Here is a 23,536-nt window from a genome sequence, read left to right as displayed (position 1 = left end):
GGGTGCCCCCTCCCGGGCAGGGGGTGCGGGCGGCGGGGCCCGGCAGGGAGCCCCGGCGGCGAGGGGCGGGCGCCCGAGGCGGAGGCGGGGCGGGCTCGGAGGGGGGCGCCGGCCGGGGGGGGGGGGGCGGGGCGGGCTCGGAGGGGGGCGCCGGCCGGGGGGGGGCGGGGCGGGCTCGGAGGGGGGCGCCGGCCGGGGGGGGGGCGGGGGCGGCGGGGGGGGCGCGCGGGGGGCGCGGGGAGGCCGAGGGGGACGCGGGGGGGCGGCGCGGGGGCCCCCCCGAGGCCGAGCGCGGCCCCGCCCCGCGCGCCCCGCCCCGCCCCGCGCGCCGCGCGCCACGTGACCGCCGGGCGCCCGCGTCAGCTGACCCGCCGCGCCGCCGGGGCTATAAGCCGCGACCTCGGGCCGCCGAGCGCGCCGCCGCCGCCATGCAGCCCCCCAGCCTCCTGCTGCTCGCGCTCGGCCTGCTGGCCGCGCCCGCCGCCCCGCTGCTGCGGTGAGCCCGCCCCGGCCCGCGCGCCCCGCGCCCCCCGCGCCCCCCGCGCCCGCCCCGGCCCCCCGCGCCCCCCGCGCCCGCCCCGGCCCCCCGCGCCCCTGCGCCCCGCGCGCCCCGCGCCCCGCGCCCCGCGCGCCCCGCGCCCGCCCCGGCCCCCCGAGCCCCCCGCGCCCCTCGCGGTGGGGGCCGCCTCGCCGCCGCGCGGGGCCCCCCAGGACGCGCCCTGGGCCTGGGACGGCGGCGCCGGGGCGCGGGAGCTGCGGGGCCCTGCCGGGGCGGGGGGCGCCTTCGCGGGCGCGGGGCCGAGACCCCTGCCGGGCCCCGTCGCCCCCCGCCGGCGCCTCTGCGGCTGAGGGGCGCGGCCGCGGCTCGGTGGGCGTCTGGCGGGGGCTGGGCCGCGGCTTCCCGGCCGCCCCGCCCCGCCCCGCCCCGCCGCGCCGCGCCCGGGAGCAGCAGCCTCCTGGGGGGAGGGACCGGCCCCCCCACCCGCCCACCCGTGCCGGGGAGGCCGCCGCCTGCAGCCCCCGTGCGCGCCTGCGGGGTGGGCGGCCGCCTCGGGGTCCCCTAGGCCGGGCAGCCCCCAGCGCGGCGGGCCGGGGCGGCCGTGAGGTCCTCGCCTGGGCCCTCGCCCGGGCCGGCCGGGCCTGCGGCGGGGGCGGGTGGCGCCGGCCTTGCCGCCTGCGTGGGCCTCTCCGTGGGCAGCGGGCGCGGAGCCTGCCCGCCCGGCCCACCGCCCCCGAGCCTGGCCCGGGAAGGGCCTGGGGCTTCATGGGGCGGCAGCCGAGCCAAAGCCCCCCGCGCCCCTCCTGGCGCCTGCAGAGGTGGCACCTGCAGAGGTGGCACCCGCCCCACGGGGACCGAGGGCTTGTCCTGCCCCCACACTAGAGCCCGGGGCGCCGCGGCCTTCTGCTTAGGCAAGAGCCCCGTCTTCCCAGGCACACCCCTGGCCTGGGGGGCCAGCGCCACCTTGCCAGGCGCATGTCACCAGGTGGTCACCTTTGCTCCTGGCCTGCCTCCTGGTCCACTGGGAGCCAGAGGAGGTCCCCACTTTTCCCTCCGGGTTGTGGACACCACACCCAGCAGAGCCCAGACCTCTGACCCCAGTCTGCACCCCCCCTGCCGGCACGCCCACGGCCGCGCAGCAGGCCAGCTGCCGGAGGTGGGGCTCGGAGGGGGCGCGGGGACCTGCTGAGGGCAGGCCGCCCCGGTGTGGTGGGGGGACAGCGGCAAATGGACAGTCGGGGGCCAAGTTGCTGCAGCTTGTGCTGCGAAGGGGCCAGGCGGGTGCTGGGGGCTGAGCATGGTCGGGGATCCCATCCGAAGGCCAGGAGCCGCCCCCCTGGGCACAGACCGACAGCTTCAGTGCCAGCCTGGAGGGGAGCGTGGGGTCTGGGTGGACAGCAGCGGACAGCCGTTCGGCCAGGTGGTTGGGGTGTCCCGAAAGCGTCATCCCCAGGTGACGGGGCCACTGTGTGAAGGAGACCGGGGGCAGGGGGAGGGGCAGCCCTGCTGACCCAAGGTTGGGGCGCCTCTTCTCTGGCTGCGGGGTCGGGGCCACCTGACAGCTGCTCCCCTTGACAGAATCCCGCTGCACAAGTTCAAGTCCATCCGCCGGACCATGTCGGAGGCGGGCGGCCCCGTGGAGGGCCTGATTGCCCCGGGCCCCATGACCAAGTACACCCAGGGGGCGCCCACCATGGCCAGTGGGCCCATCCCCGAGATGCTCAAGAACTACATGGACGTGAGTATGGGGTGAGGGGGGGCTGGGGCGTGTGCGGCTTGGGGAGGCGTCGCCTGCCGGGTGGGCTGGGGCGACTGCTCTGCCCGCTTCCCGCTCCCTCCACTGCTGGCTCACGCCTTCCGGGGGGCACAGCAGGCACCCCTGCCGCCCAGGTTCCCCTCGGCTGCCGGGCGTCCCTGGCCATGTCCAGCTGTGCCCCTGACGGTTGGCTCAGCTCTGCAGACCTGTGGGCCTGGGGCAGTGCGATCCCTGGTGTCCTCTGGCATCGTGGCTCGGACATGTGGGTAGTCGGTCTTGGGCATCCCCAGGGCGGGGTGGACCCTGCATCCTGTAGCTGGACCTCTCGGTTGGCCTCCTTGGGCTAACTACCTGTCCATCCTGCCAGCAGGCCTGGGCCACCATGACCAGTCCCCACGCTCCACCCTGGTCAGAGGCTAGTCCTGACCGAGCCCGCTGTCCCTTGAGGGGGAACAGGTGCAGGCGGGACATTCTGGTGGCCACAGCAGACTAGGGCCAGCGGACCCAGTCCCAGCTCCAGGGACAGGCCCTGGCCACCTCCGGGAAACCAGGTGACAGCCACCTTGCTGCCCTGCCCTGGTCGTGGGGGGCTCCACGCCTCCTGCCTGTGTCCCCCTGGGCTGGGACGGGCGCCATGTCCTGTCCTTCCTGGCTGGAGGCCCAGCCGTGCCGGGAAGCTGGGCCTCACGGGCATGTGACTGGGCTGGTGAAGGGGGGCCGTCTGCTGGGGCCAACTGACCAGCTCTTGGCCCCCCAGATTTGCTGAGTCATTCCCCCCCAATCTGGACACTTGTCGGGGCTGTGACTCAGCAGCTGCTGGTGTCCTTGGAGCCAGTGGCGAGAGGAGGGCCGGGGGACCGGCTACACAGGCTGTTCTGGGGAAGGCCCGGACACCGGGATGCCCCTGCTCTGTGACCGTGGGGGCCGGGGTGAGGCCCTTTGAGGCCCAGGGGGCATGCAGCCCTCGTGCTCCCTGCTGGGCACAGGTGGGGGCGCAGGCCCAGGCGGTGAGGGCAGTGCTGGTGGTGGGCCCAGGGGCTGCGCCTCTCCTCAGCCGCCTCCACCTGGGACCTCATGCAGCCCCGACGGGCCCCCTGGGGAGGAGCTGCAGGAGGCACGGTGGTGGCGGCCCCGCCCACGGCTGTCTCTCCAGGGGCGCCTCATGCCCTGTGCAGGCAGTGCTGCCATCGTGGGCCTGGGGGCAGGGGTGCGCCGCTGGGATGGCTGGTGTGGACCTGGGCCCCCTCGGTCAGCTTGCAGGGGGGCCCTCCCTCGGCCTGACGCACCCGCCCCCCCAGGCCCAGTACTACGGGGAGATCGGCATCGGGACCCCCCCACAGTGCTTCACAGTCGTGTTCGACACCGGCTCCTCCAACCTGTGGGTCCCCTCCGTCCACTGCAAGTTACTGGACATCGCCTGCTGTGAGTTGCACGGGTGTCTGGGTGGGGCGGGGCACGCCTGACGCCGGGGCTGGCAGCAGCATGGGGGGGCCACGCCTGATGTGGAGCCGGCCTGGCGCCCGCTGACCCACTGTGGTCGCAGGGGTCCACCACAAGTACAACAGCGCCAAGTCCAGCACCTACGTGAAGAATGGCACCAGCTTCGACATCCACTACGGCTCGGGCAGCCTCTCGGGGTACCTGAGCCAGGACACCGTGTCGGTGAGTGGGGGGGGCGCGGGGCTGGGGCGAGGGTCCCTGTGGCTTTGGGGCGACCCCTGGCCGGGCCTCTGTAGAGGAGAGGACCGGCCCTCCCCAGGCGCTGGCCAAGCTCCTTGGGGGCAGAGGCGCGGGCCTGCAGCCGCCCAGGAAGGCCTCCCTCCCGGGCCCGGGCTGGGGGCTGCTGCTGCGGCCTGAGCCGGATGTCGCTCCCTGGCGTCGCTCAGAAGCCGTTGCCGCCACATCCTGCTGCGCCTCTTATCTCCGCGGCCTGCGGCGGGGAGGGCAGCGTCTGCTGGGGCTGGCGATAACCTGGTGCTCACCCTGCAGCGCCACCCACTGCAGGGGCCCCCGGGGCGCCCCTCCCTGCCCCCCACCCTCACTGTCCCCGGCCCTCCCCCTGCCGTCCCTGCGCAGGGTGGTGGCCAGTGGGCGACGGAGCTGGGCTCCCTCCCCGGCCGCTCACCCGCCTGCCCGCGCCCGCAGGTGCCCTGCAAGTCCGAGGCGTCCGGCGTGGCCGGCGTCAGGGTGGAGAGGCAGACCTTCGGGGAGGCCACCAAGCAGCCGGGCATCACCTTCATCGCGGCCAGGTTCGACGGCATCCTGGGCATGGCCTACCCCCGCATCTCCGTCAACAACGTGGTGCCCGTGTTTGACAACCTGATGGAGCAGAAGCTGGTGGAGAAGAACATCTTCTCCTTCTACCTGAACAGGTGGCGTGTCCGCGCCCCCGACCTCTGCTTTGGGGCCTGGGGGCCCCCGCGCCCTCCCGTGCAGCCCCTCATGGCCCCGCCGCCCTCCATTCCTGGCCCGGCCCGGGCGCTGCTGGGCACTGCCCTCTGGCCCTGCCCGGGCATGGGAAAGACTGCTCAGCGGCCCGCTGGGCTCAGGCAGGCGCGGCGGAGGGGACCTGCGGTCTGGCTGGGTCCGGGCTCCGGCGATGCACTGGGGAGAAAGGGGTGGGGTGGACAGGCCTGACCCCGCCCTCCCTTTCAGGGACCCGAACGCACAGCCAGGGGGCGAGCTGATGCTGGGGGGCACCGACCCCAAGTTCTTCACGGGCCCCCTGGTGTACCACAACGTCACCCGCAAGGCCTACTGGCAGATCCACATGGACCAGTGAGTGCCGGGGCGGGCGGGGGCGCTCGGCCTGCGCTGGTCAGTGGGCCCTGGGGGCAGGTGGGGGCAGTGGCCCTGGGCCTGGCAGGGCTCAGTGGGCCCAGTGCCCCGGCCCTGTCCCCTGGCCTCCGGCGGGCAGCTCTCAACCCTCTTGGCCTCGGCTCGTGCTGCGCTGCGGCCGCGGCTGGGGAGGAGAAAGACGGGCCTGGGTGGGATGCGGGCCCCGGCCGCCGCAGGCTCACGCCCTCCCCCGCAGGCTGGAGGTGGGCAACGGCCTGACCCTGTGCAAGGGGGGCTGCGAGGCCATCGTGGACACCGGCACGTCCCTCGTGGTGGGCCCCGTGGCCGAGGTGACGGAGCTGCAGAAAGCCATCGGGGCGCTGCCCCTGATCCAGGGCGAGGTGAGTAGCAGGCCGTGGGGCCTGGGGGAGTTGAGGGGGGACTCGGGACCCACTGTGTCCTCCCTCCCCCCCGCAGTACATGATCCCTTGTGAGAAGGTGTCCAGCCTGCCCGAGGTCACCCTGGAGCTGGGAGGCCAGAAGTACACGCTGTCCGCCGAGGACTACACGCTGAAGGTGGGGCGGCCGGAGGGCGGGGGCCCGGCGGGGCGGGGGGCGCAGCCGGCCAGGGGCGGGGCTGGTGACCGCTTGCTGACCACCGCGGCCCCCCAGGTGTCGCAGGGCGGGAAGACCATCTGCCTGAGCGGCTTCATGGGCATGGACATCCCGCCGCCGGGCGGGCCCCTCTGGATCCTGGGCGACGTGTTCATCGGCCGCTACTACGCCGTGTTCGACCGTGAGGAGAACCGGGTGGGCCTGGCTCAGGCTGCCAAGTTGTAGCTGCCGCCCGGCTCGCAAGGACCCGGGGCCCGCGCCCGCCGCGCCGGCCGCCGTCTCACACACACACTCGCCCGCGTCCGCGGGCCTCTGGACGCCGCAGGCCCCGCCGGCCTGCACTTCTGTTCTGTGGTCTCCCCCCTGGTTTCAGGAAGGCCGGCTGTGCGCGCCTGCCCGCCCGTCTGGGGCGGGGCTGCGGGCACAGATGGGGGCCGTGCCGCCCACCCTGCCCCAGCCTCCCTCCCACCCGTGCTCCCCGCCCCCCTCCCTCCCGAGTCCCCCGCTCCTCCCCGGCTGGGCCGCCCCCGCTGTCCTCTGTCCCAGCCTGGCCTGTGGGGCGGCTGCGGAGGGCCGGCTGAGCCCGGAGGACAGCAGGAGGGAGCCGGGCCTGCCCAGGGCGCCCGCCAGCAGAGGGAGGTGCGGCGCTGGCCTCTCGGCCGCCCCCGCAGCCGCGGGAGCCACAGTCGACATAAAGCACAGCTGTCCGGCCTCTGTGTGTTGGTGTTTTGCGCGTGGGGACGGGGCTCTACATCCTGGTCTGGGGACGGGGCTGGCCCAGCGGTGGCCGGACACTGGCCCAGCAGGGCCGATGCAGCCGGCTGGGAGCGCGGAGGCGCCGCGGCTCCAGCCAGCCTGGCCCGCACACGGGCGGGGGGGTGTGGGCAGGCTCCTCGGCCTCCCTGGGGGATCCTCCCGTGCTGGGCCAGACACCGGCAGCCGGGCGGCCCGAGGACCCTGTGGGCCCCGGGAAGGGGCCGATGTGGGCCCTATGTGCAGGAGCAGCTGGCGCTGGGGTGACCCAAGGTGGGGCTGCTGAGCGGCTGGCCCAGGGCCGGGAGAGCCCATGGGCTTTCCTGAGCACGGGCTCCTCGGGTGGGGTCCCCCGCCCTGTGGGTGAGAGGGGCCATCGCCGTGGCCCTGGGGCCTTTGTCTGCAGGGTTGGCCGCACCGGGCTGGCCAGGGCTTGGGAACCGCACCCAGAGCCGAGCGCCCTGCATGGCCTGGAAACAGCCCGGAGGGAACAGCCCGGAGGGCGGCCTGCGGCCTGGGGTGGGGCTGAGGGCACAGCTGAGAGGAGACCGCGCTGGCACCGCCCAGGACCGCTCTCCCCCTCCCCCGGCCACAGCTCCCTCAGCCCACCAGCCCGCGTCCCTCCCTGCGCTGGCGCACGGAGAGCTTTGTTCCTCTTGTGGACCCAGGGGTGGGCACCCCGCACTCTGCGGCTGTGTGCAGCAGCCCCGGCCCCGTTCCCGCCCTGCAGGCCCTGAGCCCCTGCCCAGAGCCCAGGGCCAGGGGGCTGCATCCAGGCCTTGGGTTCCGCAGATCCTGGGGTCAGCCTCTGGGAGGGCACAGGGGCACCCTGAGCTTGAGCCCGGCCTGTGCCCTGGGGAGACGGGGCTGCTGGTGCCCCCAGCTGCAGGCCTGGCACCGCCCCAGCTGGACCCCCAGCTGGTGGGCGATTCCTGCCGGGAGGCTGAGCCCTGGCTCCCCTGCTGAGGAGGCCAGAGCGGGGCAGGGGTCATCTGCTCCCCCCACCTCGCAGTGGGGCTGTGCCGGGAGAAAGAGAATTTGGGGCCTCGAGGACACCTCCACAAGCACAGGTGGCCACCTGTCAGGGGTCAGATTTGGGGTGAGGGCAGGACCTGTGGTGCCAGCGGGCACACAGGGACCCCCAAGGCTTCCCAAAAGCCTGGACTTGGAGGGCTGGAAGGGGGCCTCCGCGGCCTGGCTCGGGACCTGGGTGGCGTCTGGGGCCTTGGAGAGGCGCTGCCGGCCGGGAGAGGCAGAGACCTGAGGTGGGGGTCTGCCGGGCGCCTGGGCCAGGCGGTGCCGCCCCCGGGGTGGGCCGGAGGGCCAGTGGGCGCGAGGGTGGGGCTGGCGAGGGGACAGGCTGGGGATCTGGGGGCTGGGGGCTGGGCTGCTACGGGGAGGGCACGGGCCGCGGGGGAGCCCGGCGGGGGCGCGGGCGGGCAGAGCGGGGCAGGGCGCGGAGTGCCACCCCGGGCAGGCGAGGGGGCGCCCGTGGGCAGCTGAGGACAGAGAAGGGGCGGCTGGCCAGGGAGGGGCCGGGCGGGAGAGGGGCGGGGTGCGGGGGGGTGGGGCAGAAGCGGGTGGGACCCCCTGGGCAGCCCCGCCTCTCCGCAGGGCGGCCCCACCCCCACCCCACCCCCCGCGGAGGCGGGGGAGGGGGCGCAGCAAGGCCTGAGTGGGGGGGGGACTGCGGGCGGTGCCTTGGGGCCAAGCTGCGGAGGCGCGCGGGAGGGGGGGGGCGCAGGCAGGGGGGTGTCCCGCAGACAGGGGTGCCCGCAGGCGGGGGGCCGCAGGCGGGGGGGGGGGGGGGGGCCGCAGGCGGGGGGGGGGTGTCCCGCAGACAGGGGTGCCCGCAGGCGGGGGGCCGCAGGCGGGGGGGGGGGGGCCCGCAGGCGGGGGGGTGGGGCCGCAGGCGGGGGGGGGGCCGCAGGCGGGGGGGGGGTGTCCCGCAGACAGGGGTGCCCGCAGGCGGGGGGCCGCAGGGGGGGGGGCCGCAGGCAGGGGGGTGTCCCGCAGACGGGTGCCCGCAGGCGGGGGGGGGGGGCCGCAGGCAGGGGGGTGTCCCGCAGACAGGGGTGACCCGCAGGCGGGGGGCCGCAGGCGGGGGGGGGGGGGCCCGCAGGCGGGGGGGGGGGGCCCGCAGGCGGGGGGGTGGGGCCGCAGGCGGGGGAGGGGGCCGCAGGCGGGGGGGGGGTGTCCCGCAGACAGGGGTGCCCGCAGGCGGGGGGCCGCAGGGTGGGGGGCCGCAGGCGGGGGGGGGGTGTCCCGCAGACAGGGGTGCCCGCAGGCGGGGGGGGGGGCCGCAGGCGGGGGGGGGTGTCCCGCAGACAGGGGTGCCCGCAGGCGGGGGGGGGGCCGCAGGCGGGGGGGCGGCCGCAGGCGGGGGGGTTGTCCCGCAGACAGGGGTGACCCGCAGGCGGGGGGGGGGGCCGCAGGCGGGGGGGGGCCGCAGGCGGGGGGGGGGTGTCCCGCAGACAGGGGTGACCCGCAGGCGGGGGGGGGGCCGCAGGCGGGGGGGGGGTGTCCCGCAGACAGGGGTGACCCGCAGGCGGGGGGGGGCCGCAGGCGGGGGGGGTGTCCCGCAGACAGGGGTGACCCGCAGGCGGGGGGGGGGCCGCAGGCGGGGGGGGTGTCCCGCAGACAGGGGTGACCCGCAGGCGGGGGGGGGGCCGCAGGCGGGGGGTGTCCCGCAGACAGGGGTGACCCGCAGGCGGGGGGGGGCCGCAGGCGGGGGAGGCCCGGGCGCCGCCAGCCCCCCCCTTCCCCCCCCCCCCCCCCGCCCGCGCGCGCCCGCGGAGCCCGGAGCCGGCCGCTGGGGGCGGAGCGCGGGCGGCGGGACCGGCGAGGACGCCCTGAGCTCGCGCCCGCGCGGAGTCGCAGGAGGTGGGGCGCGGCCCGGGGACGGGGCGGAGGCCGGCCCGGCGCAGCCCCCCGCGCCCGCTCCTCGGGCAGGGCCGGTGGCGCTGGGGGGCGGGGGGCGGGGGGCGGGCTCCCCTCGAGCTCCCTGCGGGTCCGTCTGGCGCGGGCGGGGGCGGGGGCGGCCCCCGCGGGTGGGGGCGCGCGTGGGGTCCCGCGCCCTCTGGCCGGGTCGGGCGGGGCGAGCCCCCGGCGGGGGCCCCAAGGCCTGGTCGGCCGGGCTGGCCCGGCCCTGGCCGGCTGTTTACCGCGAGCGCGCCCGGGCTGGGGGGGGGGAAGGTGCCCTGGCACGGCCCGGGCTGGGGGGGGGAAGGTGCCCTGGCACGGCCCGGGCTCGGGGGGGGGGAGGGTGCCCTGGCACGGCCCGGGCTCGGGGGGGGGGAGGGTGCCCTGGCACGGCCCGGGCTCGGGGGAGGGTGCCCTGGCACGGCCGCCCGCAGCGCCCGTCCTGCCCGCTGGGGCCGAGGCTGTGGGCGCTGCGCACTGTGGGGCTCGGGCCGCGGTCAGTGGGGCTCCCCGGAGCTGCCGAAGGTCTGTGGGTGGATGTTTGTGCGCAGATGGCAGAGCGCGACCAGCGGCTTCTGCTGGGCTGGCGGCACGGGCTGTGGCTGCTGCTGTGGGGGAGCGGGCGCCCCGGGGGCTGCCGAGGGGGCTGCAGGACACGCGGCCGGCGGGCAGAGCCCCCTCACCACGCTCCCCCTTGCAGGCCCGGGGCCCGCTCGTGCCCAGCCCTGCTGGGAGCCCCGCCAGCACCACGGACGGCGCCCAGGAAGCCCGCGTGCCCCTGGACGGGGCCTTCTGGATCCCGCGGCCCCCCGCGGGCTCCCCCAAGGGCTGCTTCGCCTGCGTGTCCAAGCCCCCCGCGCTGCAGGCGCCAGCGGCCCCCGCCCCGGAGCCCTCGGCCTCGCCCCCCATGGCCCCCACCCTGTTCCCCATGGAGTCCAAGAGCAGCAGGACGGACAGCGTGCGGGCGGCCGGCGCCCCCCAGGCCTGCAAGCACCTGGCGGAGAAGAAGACCATGACGAACCCCGCCACGGTGATCGAGGTGTACCCCGACGCCAGCGAGGTGAACGACTACTACCTGTGGTCCATCTTCAACTTCGTCTACCTCAACTTCTGCTGCCTGGGCTTCATCGCCCTGGCCTACTCCCTCAAAGTGAGGCTCTGCGGCTGCTGGGGGCGGGGGGCAGGCTGAGCTGGGTGAGCTCCGGGCGCTTTGACGGGGCCCTGGCCGGTCCCTGCACGGCTGGCCTGGGGGCAGCCGGGGACCTTCCCAGTGGGGGCTGCACAGAAACCTGATGCAGCTGCCGGGGCCGCGGGGCTCGGAGGGTGGGGGCCTCCCCACCAACGGGACGGTGGGGCTGGGGTCGATGGGGCCCTCTTAGCCAAGCCCCCGCCAGGAGCCTCACAAGCACGCAGGGGGCTCTCTGGCCTGCTCCCTGGCTGCTGCTGCCCGCCTGCCCGCCTGCCCGCCTGGCAGTTCTCAAACGCCGGCCCCGGCGGGAGCTCTGGGGGAGGGGGAGGGGCGTGGGGCCACGGGGTGGGGGCAGCCTGCCTTGTCTCTGCATCCTGAGGCCCACCCTGCCCGCCACGAGCCCCGACTGCGCTCCCCACCCCGGCCCTTGGCAGCCGGGTCACGCCGTCTGCGGGCAGCCGGGGCACGTGCGGGCCTGGGCAGAACCGAGTGGCGTGTGCGGTGTGTGTGCGTGAGCGCGTGTGCACGCATCTGCCCTGCGGGCAGCCAAGGCGTGGGGTCCCGGGGTGGAGGTTGCAGGCCCGCCTCCACCAGTGCCCCTGCCTGGGCTGCCCAGCCTGTCCGGTTCCCGCCGTGCGGCCCCTGCGGGCTGTGCCACTTCCTGGCCCGGCTCGGCGCGGACGCAGGCCGGGCGGCCCATCTGGCGCGGCTGTAGGTAGGTCAGGGATCTCTGAATGGGCAGCTGGCATGGGGCAGGTGGAGGAGTTGCAGCCCTGCATGGGGGACTGTCCCCTGCGAGGGGCCTCGGTCTGCTGGCCCCTCGTCCTCCCTGGGCGTTCCCAGGGCCGAAAAGGCTTCGGGCTTACCTGGGAGGTGCAGGGGGGCTGCCTCCACGGTAGGGGGAGGAGGCTGGCCTGGGCCCCGCTGGGACATGTGTCCGTGTGCCCGAGCGTGCATGCCTGCTGGCCTGGCCTCATGCCGAGGTCACGGCACATCCAAGGGCGCCCGGTGGACGTGGGGTCAGGAGACCTTGGCTAAACTCCCATGTGGTCCCTGGGGATGGGGGCCAGGCTTGTGCCAAGCCCCGTCCTCACCCCCTGTCCGGCGGCGGCACAGCAAGGCCAAGCAGCACACAGGGGCAGGGAGGGGGCCCGTGTCCCTGCTAGTCCGCCCCGACTCCCACAGGCAGGTGGCCCCTGCCCCGGCACCCGCTGGGCCCGGCCCAGCACCGGCCAGGTTCTCGGGGACAGCCGGGCAGAGTGTCGCGTGGCCAGGAAGCGGCGAGGACGGCGCGTGGGGGACGGTGAAGGGCGGGGCAGGAGCAGCCAGTCCAGCTACCAGCACCCCTGGGGAGCTCGTGCCCAGGCCCGAAGGGGAGCCAGGCCTTGGGCTGTGCCCTAACCCCTTTGTGCTCTGAAACCCCCCCAAGACCGGGGCCGCCAAGCCCACCCCCGCTGCCCGCCCGGCCCCTGGCCCCTGCTGGCCCTTCTGCCCGTCTCTCGCCCTCCCTCCCGAGCTGCTCCCAGGCGGGCTCTCCCCCAGCCCCACCCGCCTTACCCCCTCCCGCCCGCCTCCACGGGGCCCCCACGCCACTGTCTGCCGCGACTCAGCTCGGGCCACCTCGCCCCGTGCGGAGCCCCCTCCGTGCAGACATGGGGCGTCCCCGCTCCTTGTACCCCTGCTGGGAACAGGCTACGCGCCCGCTGGTCAGAGGCACCGCTCCTGCCCACCCCCGCCGCCGCGTGCCCGCCTCCACAGGCCCCTCTGCCCGGTGCCCGCCCCCGGCCCGCCCGGCCACCGGGCCCCGCCTGCCCTCCGCAGCGGCCATCACTGCCCCGCGCCCGGCGCCCCGCCGCCCTCCCGGCCGCCGTCCGCCCGCGCACCCGCCACCTCTCCACGAGTCCACTCGCCCCCTGCCCGAGCCCGGCCGCCCGCCCACGCTCCGCGGCTCAGGGACGCAGCTCCTCACCCCCCGCTTGGGCTTTTCCGCCCCTGCCTGCACCCAGGCGCCTGCTGCCCACCCTCGCTGCCCCGCGGCCCCGCCCGAGGCGCGCCTGTTCCCCTGCCCCTTCGCCCTCCTCGTCCCATTCCTTGGCCACCCCGCGTGCCCCTCGGCCCCCCTCCCGGCGCTGCCCCTCCCAGCCCCCCCACCCCCCTGTGCCCAGCGCAGGGCGCCCGCGTGGGCTGCACTCTGGGGCCGGACGACCCTGGCTCGGAGTCCGCGGCGGGGCAGGGGGCGGCGAGTGGGCTAGGAGGGGTGCTCGGGCAGGCCGGGCCCTCCAGGCCGGGGTCGGGGGCAGCTGGCCGGGCCCTCACCGCCCCCCGCCCCGGCTGCAGGTGCGTGACAAGAAGCTCCTCAATGACCTGAACGGCGCCGTGGAGGACGCCAAGACGGCGCGGCTGTTCAACATCACCAGCTCCGCCCTGGCCGCCTCCTGCATCGTCCTGGTCTTCATCTTCCTGCGGTACCCGCTGGCCGACTACTAGCCGCCGGCGCCGCTCCCGCCGCATCCCGACCTGCGGGGTGCGGGCTGGGGTGCAGCCGGCTGCGGCCCGGCCCCCCAAGGCTGTGAACCGGCAGCGAGGCCATCAGAAGCTCTTCGGGGTGCGGGGCAGCCCCCCGGCCCTCGCCTGTTCTGAGGCCTGTGGGTCTCCTCCTGAGTTGCAGCACCCCAGCTTCCTCCCTGCCCTCGCCTGCTCCCCAGACCTGACCCAGCAAGAAGGGCTTCTGTGGGAGCTCCCCATGATGGGGGGCTGCCAGCCGCTGGGGACTCACTGTGCGCCACCCCCCCATAAGCTGTGGCCTGCTCCGAGCTCCGAGCTCACGCCCCCGCGAACACTCAATAAAACACCTGCCGGCTCCGGCACCTCCTGTCCGGGCCTGGGCGGGGGGCTCTGTGCACAGTGGGGGCCCCTTTCAGGCCTGGCTGGGGTCTGGCCCCATGGCAACATCCTGGCTGCCTGCCAGCAAGCTTGCTCTGCAGACCTGCAAGATGGGAACGGGGGGGGGGGGTCGGGGAGGGCACCCCGACTCCAGCCCTGGAGGATCAGGTGGCTGCCTCGGGCACCAGGCCCGAGGCGGGGGTCTGCAGGTGGGCGGGTGGGGGGCAGGACACTGGGCGCGCCGGCCCCTGGCCGGAAACTGTCGGGTCCCCGGCCACGTGGCTGAGCGGGAGGACAGGGACGCACAGGCGGGCACAGTGGGCAGCAGTGGCGGGAGACCGGCCCTTGGGGGGAAGGCGCCGGGTGAGAGGTCAGGGAATGGGTGTGGGATCCCGCCCTGTCCTCCTGCCAGGCTGGACACACACAGAGGCGGCTCAGCAGTGGCTTCTGGGAAAGCAAAGGTCAGCCGGGGTGGAGAGAAAGGAGACGAGAGAAACAGGACCCCAACACCCAGGGGCTCTTCCATCCAGTCACCCCCAGCTGGACCCCAGCACAGCCCGAGCAGGCCCCAGACAGGCCGGACCCCCACGACAAGGCCCGGGGCTCTCACCCGGCTGTCGTCAGGCCTCAGCGCCTGGCCCGGAGTGGACGCAGGTCGGCGCCTCACGCGGCACAGTGTCTTTGCGGAGCCCGCGGAGGGCGCCCAGGGCAGGCGGCGGCTGCCACCTCAGACCCCAGCACCCGGGGCCTCGACGCCAGAACCTTCCGCGGCTGTCCTGGGGGCCAGCGGCCCGGGGTGGACTCTGCGGGCGGGCGGCGCTGGGGTCCGAGTGGGTCTCTGCGACCCGGCCGAGGGCTCCTGAGTGCGTGTCCGCATCTGGCCCGCGAGCCGCCGGCTCGGGGCACCCGCAGGTCTCGTGGGTCCTGCCCGCCCACGCGGCGCCGCGCCCTCTGCCCTTCTGCTGGGAGACACCGCGGGGCCCGGGCTGTTCTCGCGGCGTCAGGAGCGGGAGGGCCGGGAGGGCCGGGAGGGCCGTGCCCCAAGAACTCCCCAGCGGGCAGACCCTGGGGTGGCCGTCTTTGGTCTGCTGCCCCCCATCTCTGGTGACCGCACTGGACCCCTAACCCTTGGCTGTTACTCCTCTCTCCTCTGCACATGCCACAGCCACAGCCGTGGTCTGCCGCGGGGACGGCCGAGACTCTGCGTTGTTTGTGATCTGTTGGTTTTTATTTTATTTTTAAACATTTTTAAACGGTTTATTTTATCTATTGATGCACACAAGAGCCAGGGTGCAGGCCAGAAGTGGGGGGTGAGGGGACTCCCCAGAGGTGTGGGGGGTGAGAGGATGCACCGGAGACAGAGTGGGGAGCAGAACAGGCAGGTGTACTGAGATACACTGCTGAGGGGAGCAGGTGGGGAGACAGGAGGGGTCTGCTGCGCCTTGTGGGTCACCTCCCTGGCCAGGGATCGAACCTGTGCTGCAGTGGCTGCCGATAGCTTCATAGCACTCAGACTGAACCCCTACACCCCCAGGGAGGCCCCCTGGTTATTTTTAATTGGCACGTGCACCACGGCACCCCAACTCCAGCGCCTGTGCCCCGCCACCACCGCCACCAGCCCCTGCCTCTGCCAGCCAGCTGGAGAGCAGCTCCCTGGGTGCCGGCCCTCGCCCGCTCCACCCGGACCAGCCTTCTTCTCTGGACATTGGACTCAAGTCCACCGTCTGCAGGAGTTTGTCAGGCTTCTCGACCAGATACGCAGGGTCCAGCTGTGGCTGAGGCTGGCCCCTGAGCCCCCGGGGCAGCAGTGCAGACCCTCTGCCCGGAGGCGTCCCCCACTCTGTGCTCGCCACCCACCGGGCCCTCCGCTTTGACATGGCCCAGAGGTGCTGCTCTGCAACTGCTCCTCTCCACTCCAGGTGGTGAGGTCTTTCCCTTTTTGCCCTGGCTGCTAGGGAGCCCCAGCAAAGGCCGCACTCTCAGGCAGTCGCCCCGGGCCTGGGTGCCACCACTTCCTGTCGCTCTGCTTCCTTCCTGTGCGTGTGCGAGGGGTCATTTCCTTCCTGAACGTCTGCTCTGGGTTAATCTACAACCTCTGGGTGAGTCAGCCGGCGCCCACAGCCGGGGAGGAGAGACTCTGGCCTGTCCCGGCCCTGGACCGGACGAGTCTTCCCTGCACCCCGTCCGTGATTGTGCCCTAGGAGAGTGGGCTGCGTCAGCCAGGGCTGGCGCCGGGGCCCAGCGGGTTACCCCACTCTAGGCTGATGTTTTCACGTTGGGAAACCCCCGCGTCAGGCCCCGCAGGCCTGGCCAGGCCAGGGCAGGCGGGCGGGCGGGCGGAGTAGTCCAGGCCCAGGCCTGCTCCTGGGGACAGGGGCTGCAGGCAGCCGGGCTGGAGGGGCCGGGAGGAGGTGCCCTGTTCGCGCATCCCCCCAGCCAGCGCCTGCTCCGGTGGGCCTCAAGGTCACCAGGCAGAGGCCGTGATGAGGGGTGTGGGGCAAGCAGGCCTCTGTCCTGGGGGCCCAGAGCCGAGGGGCCCTGAGGAGGAGGAGGAGGAGGTGGGCAGCTTTGAGCAGCAGCTGCAGGGCCGAGGGGCTCGGGACGTCCAGCCCGGCGGGGCCACCACACGGAGGGGCCACCACATGGAGGCGGGGCCACCACCTCCTTAGGCCAGCGGCCTCCTCAGGGCTGGCTCACACTTGGGGCTCCTGCAGTGCCAGGGCCAAGGAGCAGACCCCCTGCCCCAGCACCCACACGGCCTCCTGATTCCCCCGGACGCTGGATAGGCCTTCCCTAGACCGCGGGCCCGGGCGACACCCCCACTCTGCTCCCGCACCGCCTAGCCTGGCTGGGGAGGCCACGCTCCAGGCTGTTGGGCTCCGGGAGGCGCCGTGGTCTCCAGGCGCATTTCCACCGTCCCCTGGGCTCCCCGCACCTTTCACAAGCCCAGGCTCCCCGCACCCCCTCTGCACCCTCCCCTGGGAACTGGCCCTCCAGCACCTCGGCCCCCGGGAAACACAGGCCCTGTGGAGCCCCCGCCCCCAGAACACGAGCCCTGGTGTGGGCTGGTGTTTGCTCAGGACAGAGTCCGGGACCCACGGGCCCCCTGGGGAGAGAGCCAGGCGGGGCCGCTGGCAAGGAGCAGACAGCAGTGGCTGAGAGAGTGCTTTATTGGAGGGGCGAGGCCCAGTCTCCCTGTGCCCAGGGCAGTTCAGGGGGCATGGGGGGCGGGGGTCAGGGATCGGGAGAATGGGGGTGCGGGGGTCAGGGATCGGGGGCCAGGGGGGCTGGGGTCAGGGATCGGGGGCATGGGAGGGCGGGGGTCAGGGATCGGGGGCATGGGGGGGCAGGGGTCAGGGATCGGGGGCATGGGGGGGCGGGGGTCAGGGATCGGGGGAATGGGGGGGCGGGGGTCAGGGATCGGGGGAATGGGGGGGCGGGGGTCAGGGATGGGGGCCAGGGGGGCCGGGGTCAGGGATCGGGGGCATGGGAGGGCAGGGGTCAGGGATCGGGGGCATGGGGGGGCGGGGGTCAGGGATCGGGGGCATGGGGAGTGGGGGTCAGGGATCGGGGGCACGGGGGGGTGGGGGTCAGGGATCGGAGGCAGGGAGGGGCCTGGCCCGGCCAGGCCAAGCGGAGGGCTGGGGGAGATCCAGGGTGCAGGCGGCCTGCGCAGAGCAGCCTCCTGTGGGGAGAGCCAGGGTTGTGGCCCAGGCCCGCCCCGGACGGGCAGCTCTTCACTCTCCCATACTGCTCCTGGGCGCAGTGGACGCTGGACTGGAGATGGGGCTCATCACTTTCCAGGGAGGTGGGACTCCCCGAGGTTTGTGGTCAAAGCCTCAGATCTTGCACTGGCAGCAGACAGGGATCTTGCACTGGCAGCAGACGGGGGCGCAGCTGCACTGGGAGCAGCTGGGCTTGCAGCAGCTGGACTGGCAACAGCTGGGCTTGCAGCAAACGGGGACACAGCAGCTGGACTGGCAACAGCTGGGCTTGCAGCAGCTGGACTGGCAGCAGACGGGGACACAGCAGGTCGATTGGGAGCAGCCACAGGAGCCGCAGCCCCCGCAGGAGCCACAGCCCCCACAGGAGCCACAGCCTCCCTTGCAACCTCCACAGGAGCCACAGCCCCCACAGGAGCCACAGCCCCCACAAGAGCCACAGCCTCCCTTGCAACCCCCACAGGAGCCACAGCCTCCCTTGCAACCCCCACAGGAGCCACAGCCTCCCTTGCAGCCCCCACAGGAGCCACAGCCCCCACAGGAGCCACAACCTCCCTTGCAGCCCCCACAGGAGCCACAGCCTCCCTTGCAGCCCCCACAGGAGCCACAGCCCCCACAGGAGCCACAACCCCCCTTACAGCCCCCGCAGGAGCCACAGCCTCCCTTGCAGCCCCCACAGGAGCCACAGCCTCCCTTGCAGCCCCCACAGGAGCCACAGCCCCCACAGGAGCCACAACCTCCCTTGCAGCCCCCACAGGAGCCACAGCCTCCTTTGCAGCCCCCACAGGAGCCACAACCCCCCTTACAGCCCCCGCAGGAGCCACAGCCCCCTTTGCCACAGCTGGCGCAGGGGCAGGCGGGCACACAGCAGCAGGCGGGCACACAGCAGCAGGCGGGCACACAGCAGGAGCCGCAGCCCCCGCAGCTGGAGCCGCAGCCCCCGCAGCCTCCGGAGCAGCCACAGCAGCCCATGGTCGTGGTGAGTGCGAGTGCGGGTCGGAGCGGGTCAGAGGAGAGGAGAGAGGAGGGTGGAGTGTGGGGCCTGGCGGGGGCGGGGCCTTTATACACCTGCTGGCCAGGTGCGCCTGCACGCGCCCGCCCTTCCTGCTTCCTGTTTGTGCCGGTTCCTCAGAGCTATTTTATTTATGTGTTTTATGGTAACGTAACATCCTGGTCTCGTAGTCGTAGCTCTGCGCCTTTTCTTTACTTCCCGGGTTTCCTTCCCAAGTTCCCTGAAATAACAGGCCGACCGTGTCCCTGGGGAGTCCTGGCCTTCGGCGCCCTCCCCCGCCCCCCGCCTCCTCTCCCCCACCCCTGCCCCCGGCCCCCCACTCCCCTCACCGCCTGGACTCATTTTCGGGGGGCTGCTGGAGCACGTGCCCAGGAGAGAGAGGGGTTCGGTGGCAGAAGTGCGTTTTCCCAGGGCTGGGGGCTCGGAGGGTCCCTTGGGCCTCTTAAAGCTGCGACCCCGTGCTCCGCGCGGCCCTCGAGTCTGGGACTCGTCTCCCTCTTTCTTCGGTTAGGACACCAGCTCCCCAGAGCCGAGACACCTGCCGCGCAGCCGGTCCTGAGTGAAGCGCATCTGCCAGGCCCCACTCCCAAAGGGCTGGGGGACAGCACTGGAGGGACAGGGCTCAGGGGACAGGACTGGGGGGGACAGGGCTTGGTGCAGGACTGGCGGGACAGGGCTGGGGGGACAGGGCTCGGGGGACAGGACTGGGGGGACAGTGCTGGGGAGACAGCGCTGGGGTGACAGGGCTCAGGGGACAGGCCTGGCGGGACAGGGCTGGGGGGACAGGGCGCAGGCTACAAGCGAGGTCCCCCGGCCTCTGGAACCTGAGTGCCTTCTTTGGGAAGGAGCGGTCAGGCCGAGGAGCCGGGCCTGTGGCTGGTTTCCGGGGTTTGTGGGGCTGAGGCCGTGTGTGAGGACACAGACAGGCGGCAGGGCGGGGGGCAGTGGGGAGCTGGCTGCATTCACTGGCAAGCAGGGGCCAGGGCTGGTGCGCGGGAGCCCGGTGGCCAAGGCCTGTCTTCGCTGCGGTGGCCCGCCCTCGCCCCCCGCCAGCTCGAGGGGATGGGGGATCCTCGAGGGAGTCACCCCGTCTCTGGCAGCCCTCAGGCCAAAGGGACCCCGCTGCCTTGTCCTCCGAGGTGGCGCTGGCAGGAAGCCCCAGGACTCTCGTCGGCCTGGACCGGTGGGCAGAGTGCACAGCCAGGTCCTGAGGGGGTCGGGGCCCGCGCCAGTCCTGCTGGGAGCCCCGCCTGCAGCCCATGACCAGGACTTTGCCCAGGGGAATCGACTCCGCGCCCCCAAGCCAGACTGCGCCCCGCTGCCTCCCGGCCGCCCCTCCGCCCCTCCAGCCTTCAAGCCCTCCTCCGGGACACGGGGCAGAGGCTGCTCCAACCTGGGCCTGGAGGCCGGTCCCGCCCCACAAACCCCGGAAACCAGCCACAGGCCCGGCTCCTGGGCCTGACCGCTCCTTCCCAAAGAAGGCACTCAGGTTCCAGAGGCCGGGGGACCTCGCTTGTAGCCTGAGCCCTGTCCCCCCAGCCCTGTCCCCCGAGCCCTGTCCCCCCAGCCCTGTCCCCCCAGCCCTGTCCCCCCAGCCCTGTCCCCCCAGCCCTGTCCCCCCAGTCCTGTCCCCCGAGCCCTGTCCCGCCAGCCCTGTCCCCTGTCCCCGGCCCGCGCCCTCTCCCTCCCGGCCCTGCGCCCGCACTTGGCCCTGGGCTCCAGAGTTGGGGGCTTCGGGGAAGACCCCGGAGAGGGAGCAGGGCCTGCAGCCCAGGGTCTCCCCCCCCCCACCCCCCGCCGTGGGAAGCCGGGTCAGCGCCTCCAAGGCCTGGGCAGGGACACGGGCCAGCTCGGCACCCCGGCCTCCCCACTCCCCCCTCAGCCCCCAGCACCACTCCGGCCCCCGGACACTCCCGGTCCCCCCTCCCCCAGCACCCCCGGGCCCGCCCCCGGGAGCACAGCAGGGGCACCCACGCTGCCCCCCTCGCCTGGTGGCCGGGGACCGGCTCTTGTCTGGAGGGGCTGCCCAGCCACGGGGGAGCGGCCGGGTCTCCTCCCACTGGCCTTCGGGCAGCCCCGCGTGAGGCGGAGGCGCTCCCGCGACCCTCGCCAACTCACAGGGCTCCCTGAGGCTCCTCTCAGTCTCGGAACCAGCATCCCGCTCACCTGCCACGGCCCCCCAAACCGGCGGGGCTGGAGGGCGCCACCTGGTGGCCGCGCGGTGCACAGCGGGCGGCGGACCCGGGACGGGGCGTCGCGCTCCTCTGGCCTGCAGAGGCCCCAAGGCTGGGTGGACCGTCCAGGGCCTGCGGAAAACGCACCCAGCCCAGCCCTGTGCCCCCAGCAGCCGCCCCCAGCTTCGTCTCCAGACGCGCCAGCTGCCTGCCTGGGTGGGGGTTTCCAAGCTGTCGCGGGAGGGAGCCGGCGCCTGGGCTGCGGGGCAGAGCCGGGGCTGGAGGGCGCCTCTGTGCCCCAGGCCGAGGGGCGTCAGCTGTGGGGACGCTGTGGTGGCCCGTGAAGTCCTGGCCCGCACCTCGGTGGGCTCCAGTCCCCTCTGAGGTCGGGGTGCAGGACAGTGGCAGGGATAGTGTCACCTGGGGATGTCCACACGGGAGGCCTCAAAGCCGGTGGGCACAGGGAGGCCAGGGCTCAGTCTCTGCCCTGGGCCTCAGCCCCCCAGGCGGTGCCCCAGGCCCCAGGGGCTGGCGGGGGAGCAGGCCAGAGCAGCAGGGGTGGGCGGGCGGCCCCACCCAGACCCCGGGCAGCGCCCCCAGCCCTGTGGCTCCGCAGGCCCCAAATCCCTGGTGCCAACCCCGGCTCCGAGTGCTGTCTCCACCGCAGCGCCGCTCCAGGGGGGTTGCACACCTGGCCGCTGCAGGGGGCTTCTCAGCCTCAGGGACAGTCCCTGCCCCGGGGCCCGGCTCAGCATCCGCGACTGAGTACACAGAGGGCTTCCCGGGCCCCGCTGGGATGGAGAAGGCCCCGGCCTCCCTGGCCCCACCGCCTCTCTGGGACCGAACCAGCTGCCCAGACGGTCCGTAATCAGGCAAAACCAGCCCTGCTTCCCGCCGCAAGGCCCCGCCACCGCTGCGTCTCACGTCTTCTCAAAAATGAAAACACTCAGTCATTACACGACACAGGCCCGCGCGGCCCGGAACGTTCCCGGCTGGAGAACACCCAAGGATGCGACGCTGGTTTTCGGCCTCCTCGGCTGAGCGGGAGCTCATCTGCCCGGAGGGGCGCTCGGGGCGGGCACGTCCGGCTGGGCAGTGGCCCGAGTCCCCGGAGGGAGGGGATCTGCTGCTGCAGGCCCCGCCGTGGCTGCTGAGTGGCAGCACCAAGGACAGTGGCCTTGGCCCAGGGCAGGAGGTCAGTGGCTCCTGCCCGGGCTGGTCCTGCCCCCGCACCTGCAGGGCCCTGGACTGCCTGGGGCAGGTGGCCGGCTGGTGGCCGGCCTGCCCCACCTCCAGCCTGGCGGCTCCCCCATTCTCCTTCCACCCCACACCCGGGCCCAGGCTGTCGGCCCAGGGCTGAGCAGAGTGGCCACAGGCCTTGCGTCCTGTCTGGGCAGCGCCGGGGCCTCCCCAGGAGCCCAGGGCCTGAGGGTGCCCCGGCGCCGCCACAGCCCAGGTCTGGGGCCTCCAGGGGTTCTGGTCCAGGACACACTGTTCTAGAACATTCACTCCCCAGGAGCCACGTGGGCCTGGGGTCCAGGGCCCAGCGCGCCCATGGAGGTGGAGGTGCCTGCGGGGAGCCGGGCTGGCCCTCTGCCCAAGGGCCTGGTGGGAAGCCGGCCAGGGTCTGAGGATGCGGCTCGGGGAGGACCGGCCTGCGGGGCACCCCGCCCTCCTCCAAGGCGGGCCGGCGGGCACTGTGGTCACTCGCGAGAGAAGGACCCTCGCCCGTTGTCTGGGGGACAGCGGGCCTCTGGGGAAGGGGCGGGGTCTGGGGAAAGGACCTGGGGAGGGGGCGGGGCATTGATGGGCGGGGCCTGGGAGGGGCGTGGTGATGGAGGGGCGGGGCCTGTGGGCGGGGCCAGGCTGTACCAGGGCGTGGCCGGGGCGTGGCCGGGGCGGGTTTGCGCGTGGGCCGGGCCGGGCCAGGCGGTTCTGCCGGGACACCCGGAAGGGTCGGCCTCCTGGTCCCAGGGAGGGAACCCGCGAGAAGCCGCCTCCCGCCTGCGCCCCGGCCCCGCCCGGCCTGCGCTGCGCCCTCAGCAGGTGGGGCCGCAGGTGCAGCCCTGGCCCCGCAGCCGCCCGAGCCCCTGCCCAGCCCGGCCTCTGCTCTGGGCCCCGGGCAGACAGCGCCCCGGCTGCGCCATCGCACTCCCAGCGCCGGCGCCCTCTGCGCGGAGCCCGGAGGCCGGCGGGTGTCCGCTCCCTCGGGGGCGCCCCCGGCTGCAGCCGCGCCTCACCCGGAGGCTTCGCTCCGCCCGCCCCCCGGAGGGGCTGGGATCCGGCCCGCAACAGGCACCCCAGGCCCACCCTAGCGGCTGGGGAGACTGGGTGCCCCCGAGGGTCTGCGCAGCCGCTCCCCGCCGCGCGCCTGCTGGCTGCCCCTCTGCTCCCATCCCTGTCCCTGGCGTCCCTGGCCTGCCCTGCTCCCCCCAACTCGTGGGGCGCCTGCAGCCGGCAGCACCCCTGTTTGGGGCCGGTGGGATTTGGGCCACGGGTGCCGGGCCGGTGCTGCGCCACTCCCCAGGGCCGCCGCGGCCTGGCCTCATGAAGAAGCAGGCCTGGGGGGCCCTCGTCCTGGCTCAGCTGGGTGCTGCCCACCCCACAGGGCCCCGGCCCCGGCCCGGGGCTGCAGAGGCTGCGCCAGACAAGAAGGGCCAACCCTGCCCTGCACAGCCCTGGGGGAGCCACGCCCTGGTGGACAGGGCAGAGCTGGGCGCTGGGCTGAGTGGGGCGCTGGCTGCGCTGCCCGCAGGGCTCTCCGCAGGTCGCCACTGGGCAACCCAATTAATCACGGGATGTTAATCCAGACAGCCCCGGCTTCGGAGGCCAAGCTGGGGCAGGGTGGGCAGTGGAGGCAGGGACAGGGAAGGAGGGGCCTCCTCGTGAGCAGGGATTCCCCACCCGGGCCAGCAGCCCCGGGGCCTCTGCTCTGAAGTCCACTTCTGCTGACCTTCCTCTGGCCTCACAGCCTGGCCAAGGACCTTCTCCTGATGAGAGGACCCTGGGCACCAGCCGCCGCAGAGCCCGCCCAGGTCTTGGGTGAGAGAGGGCCTGCCACGTGGGGACACCCTGGGACACAGTCCCCACCCACGTGCGCAGAGCCGGGGCCCGGGGACCCCACGCGGATCTGCTTCAGGGACACAGTCACCCCCTTGAGCCCTCACCGACAGCTGGGCGGGGAGCCGAGCTGGGAGCCGGCTGGCCCCGCCCAGCGCTGCAGGACTTCCTTC

At 74.3% G+C, this 23,536-nt stretch overlaps 4 protein-coding genes across 4 annotated transcripts in view; 2 read left to right on the top strand and 2 right to left on the bottom strand.

Annotated features, from left to right (window-relative positions):
• Positions 1-23,536, bottom strand: part of TNNI2 (troponin I2, fast skeletal type) — a 171,015-nt gene that overhangs the window by 22,280 nt on the left and 125,199 nt on the right. The gene's annotated exons all lie outside the window — the stretch shown is intronic.
• On the top strand, positions 429-6,359 carry CTSD (cathepsin D; the record flags this gene model as incomplete). The annotated part of the gene is made up of 9 exons (XM_084251795.1): positions 429-496; positions 2,078-2,237; positions 3,554-3,677; positions 3,799-3,917; positions 4,401-4,627; positions 4,911-5,033; positions 5,290-5,434; positions 5,511-5,609; positions 5,706-6,359. The coding sequence occupies 9 exons, from the start codon at positions 429-431 to the stop codon at positions 5,871-5,873; spliced, it is 1,233 nt and encodes a 410-aa protein (XP_084107921.1). The 3' UTR covers positions 5,874-6,359.
• On the top strand, positions 10,104-13,366 carry IFITM10 (interferon induced transmembrane protein 10). The gene is made up of 2 exons (XM_084251917.1): positions 10,104-10,473; positions 12,850-13,366. Exons 1-2 carry the CDS (start codon positions 10,231-10,233, stop codon positions 12,997-12,999), a joined length of 393 nt encoding a protein of 130 aa, XP_084108043.1. The 5' UTR covers positions 10,104-10,230; the 3' UTR covers positions 13,000-13,366.
• Positions 17,235-18,089, bottom strand: LOC311181388 (uncharacterized protein; the record flags this gene model as incomplete). Its single annotated transcript, XM_084249815.1, has 2 exons — positions 17,235-17,443; positions 17,639-18,089. 2 exons carry the CDS (start codon positions 18,087-18,089, stop codon positions 17,235-17,237), a joined length of 660 nt encoding a protein of 219 aa, XP_084105941.1.

The sequence above is a fragment of the Talpa europaea genome, assembly GCF_964194135.1.
Source record: "Talpa europaea genome assembly, chromosome: 1".
Classification (NCBI taxonomy): domain Eukaryota; kingdom Metazoa; phylum Chordata; class Mammalia; order Eulipotyphla; family Talpidae; genus Talpa; species Talpa europaea.
This window is presented reverse-complemented; position numbering and strand designations above follow the sequence as displayed.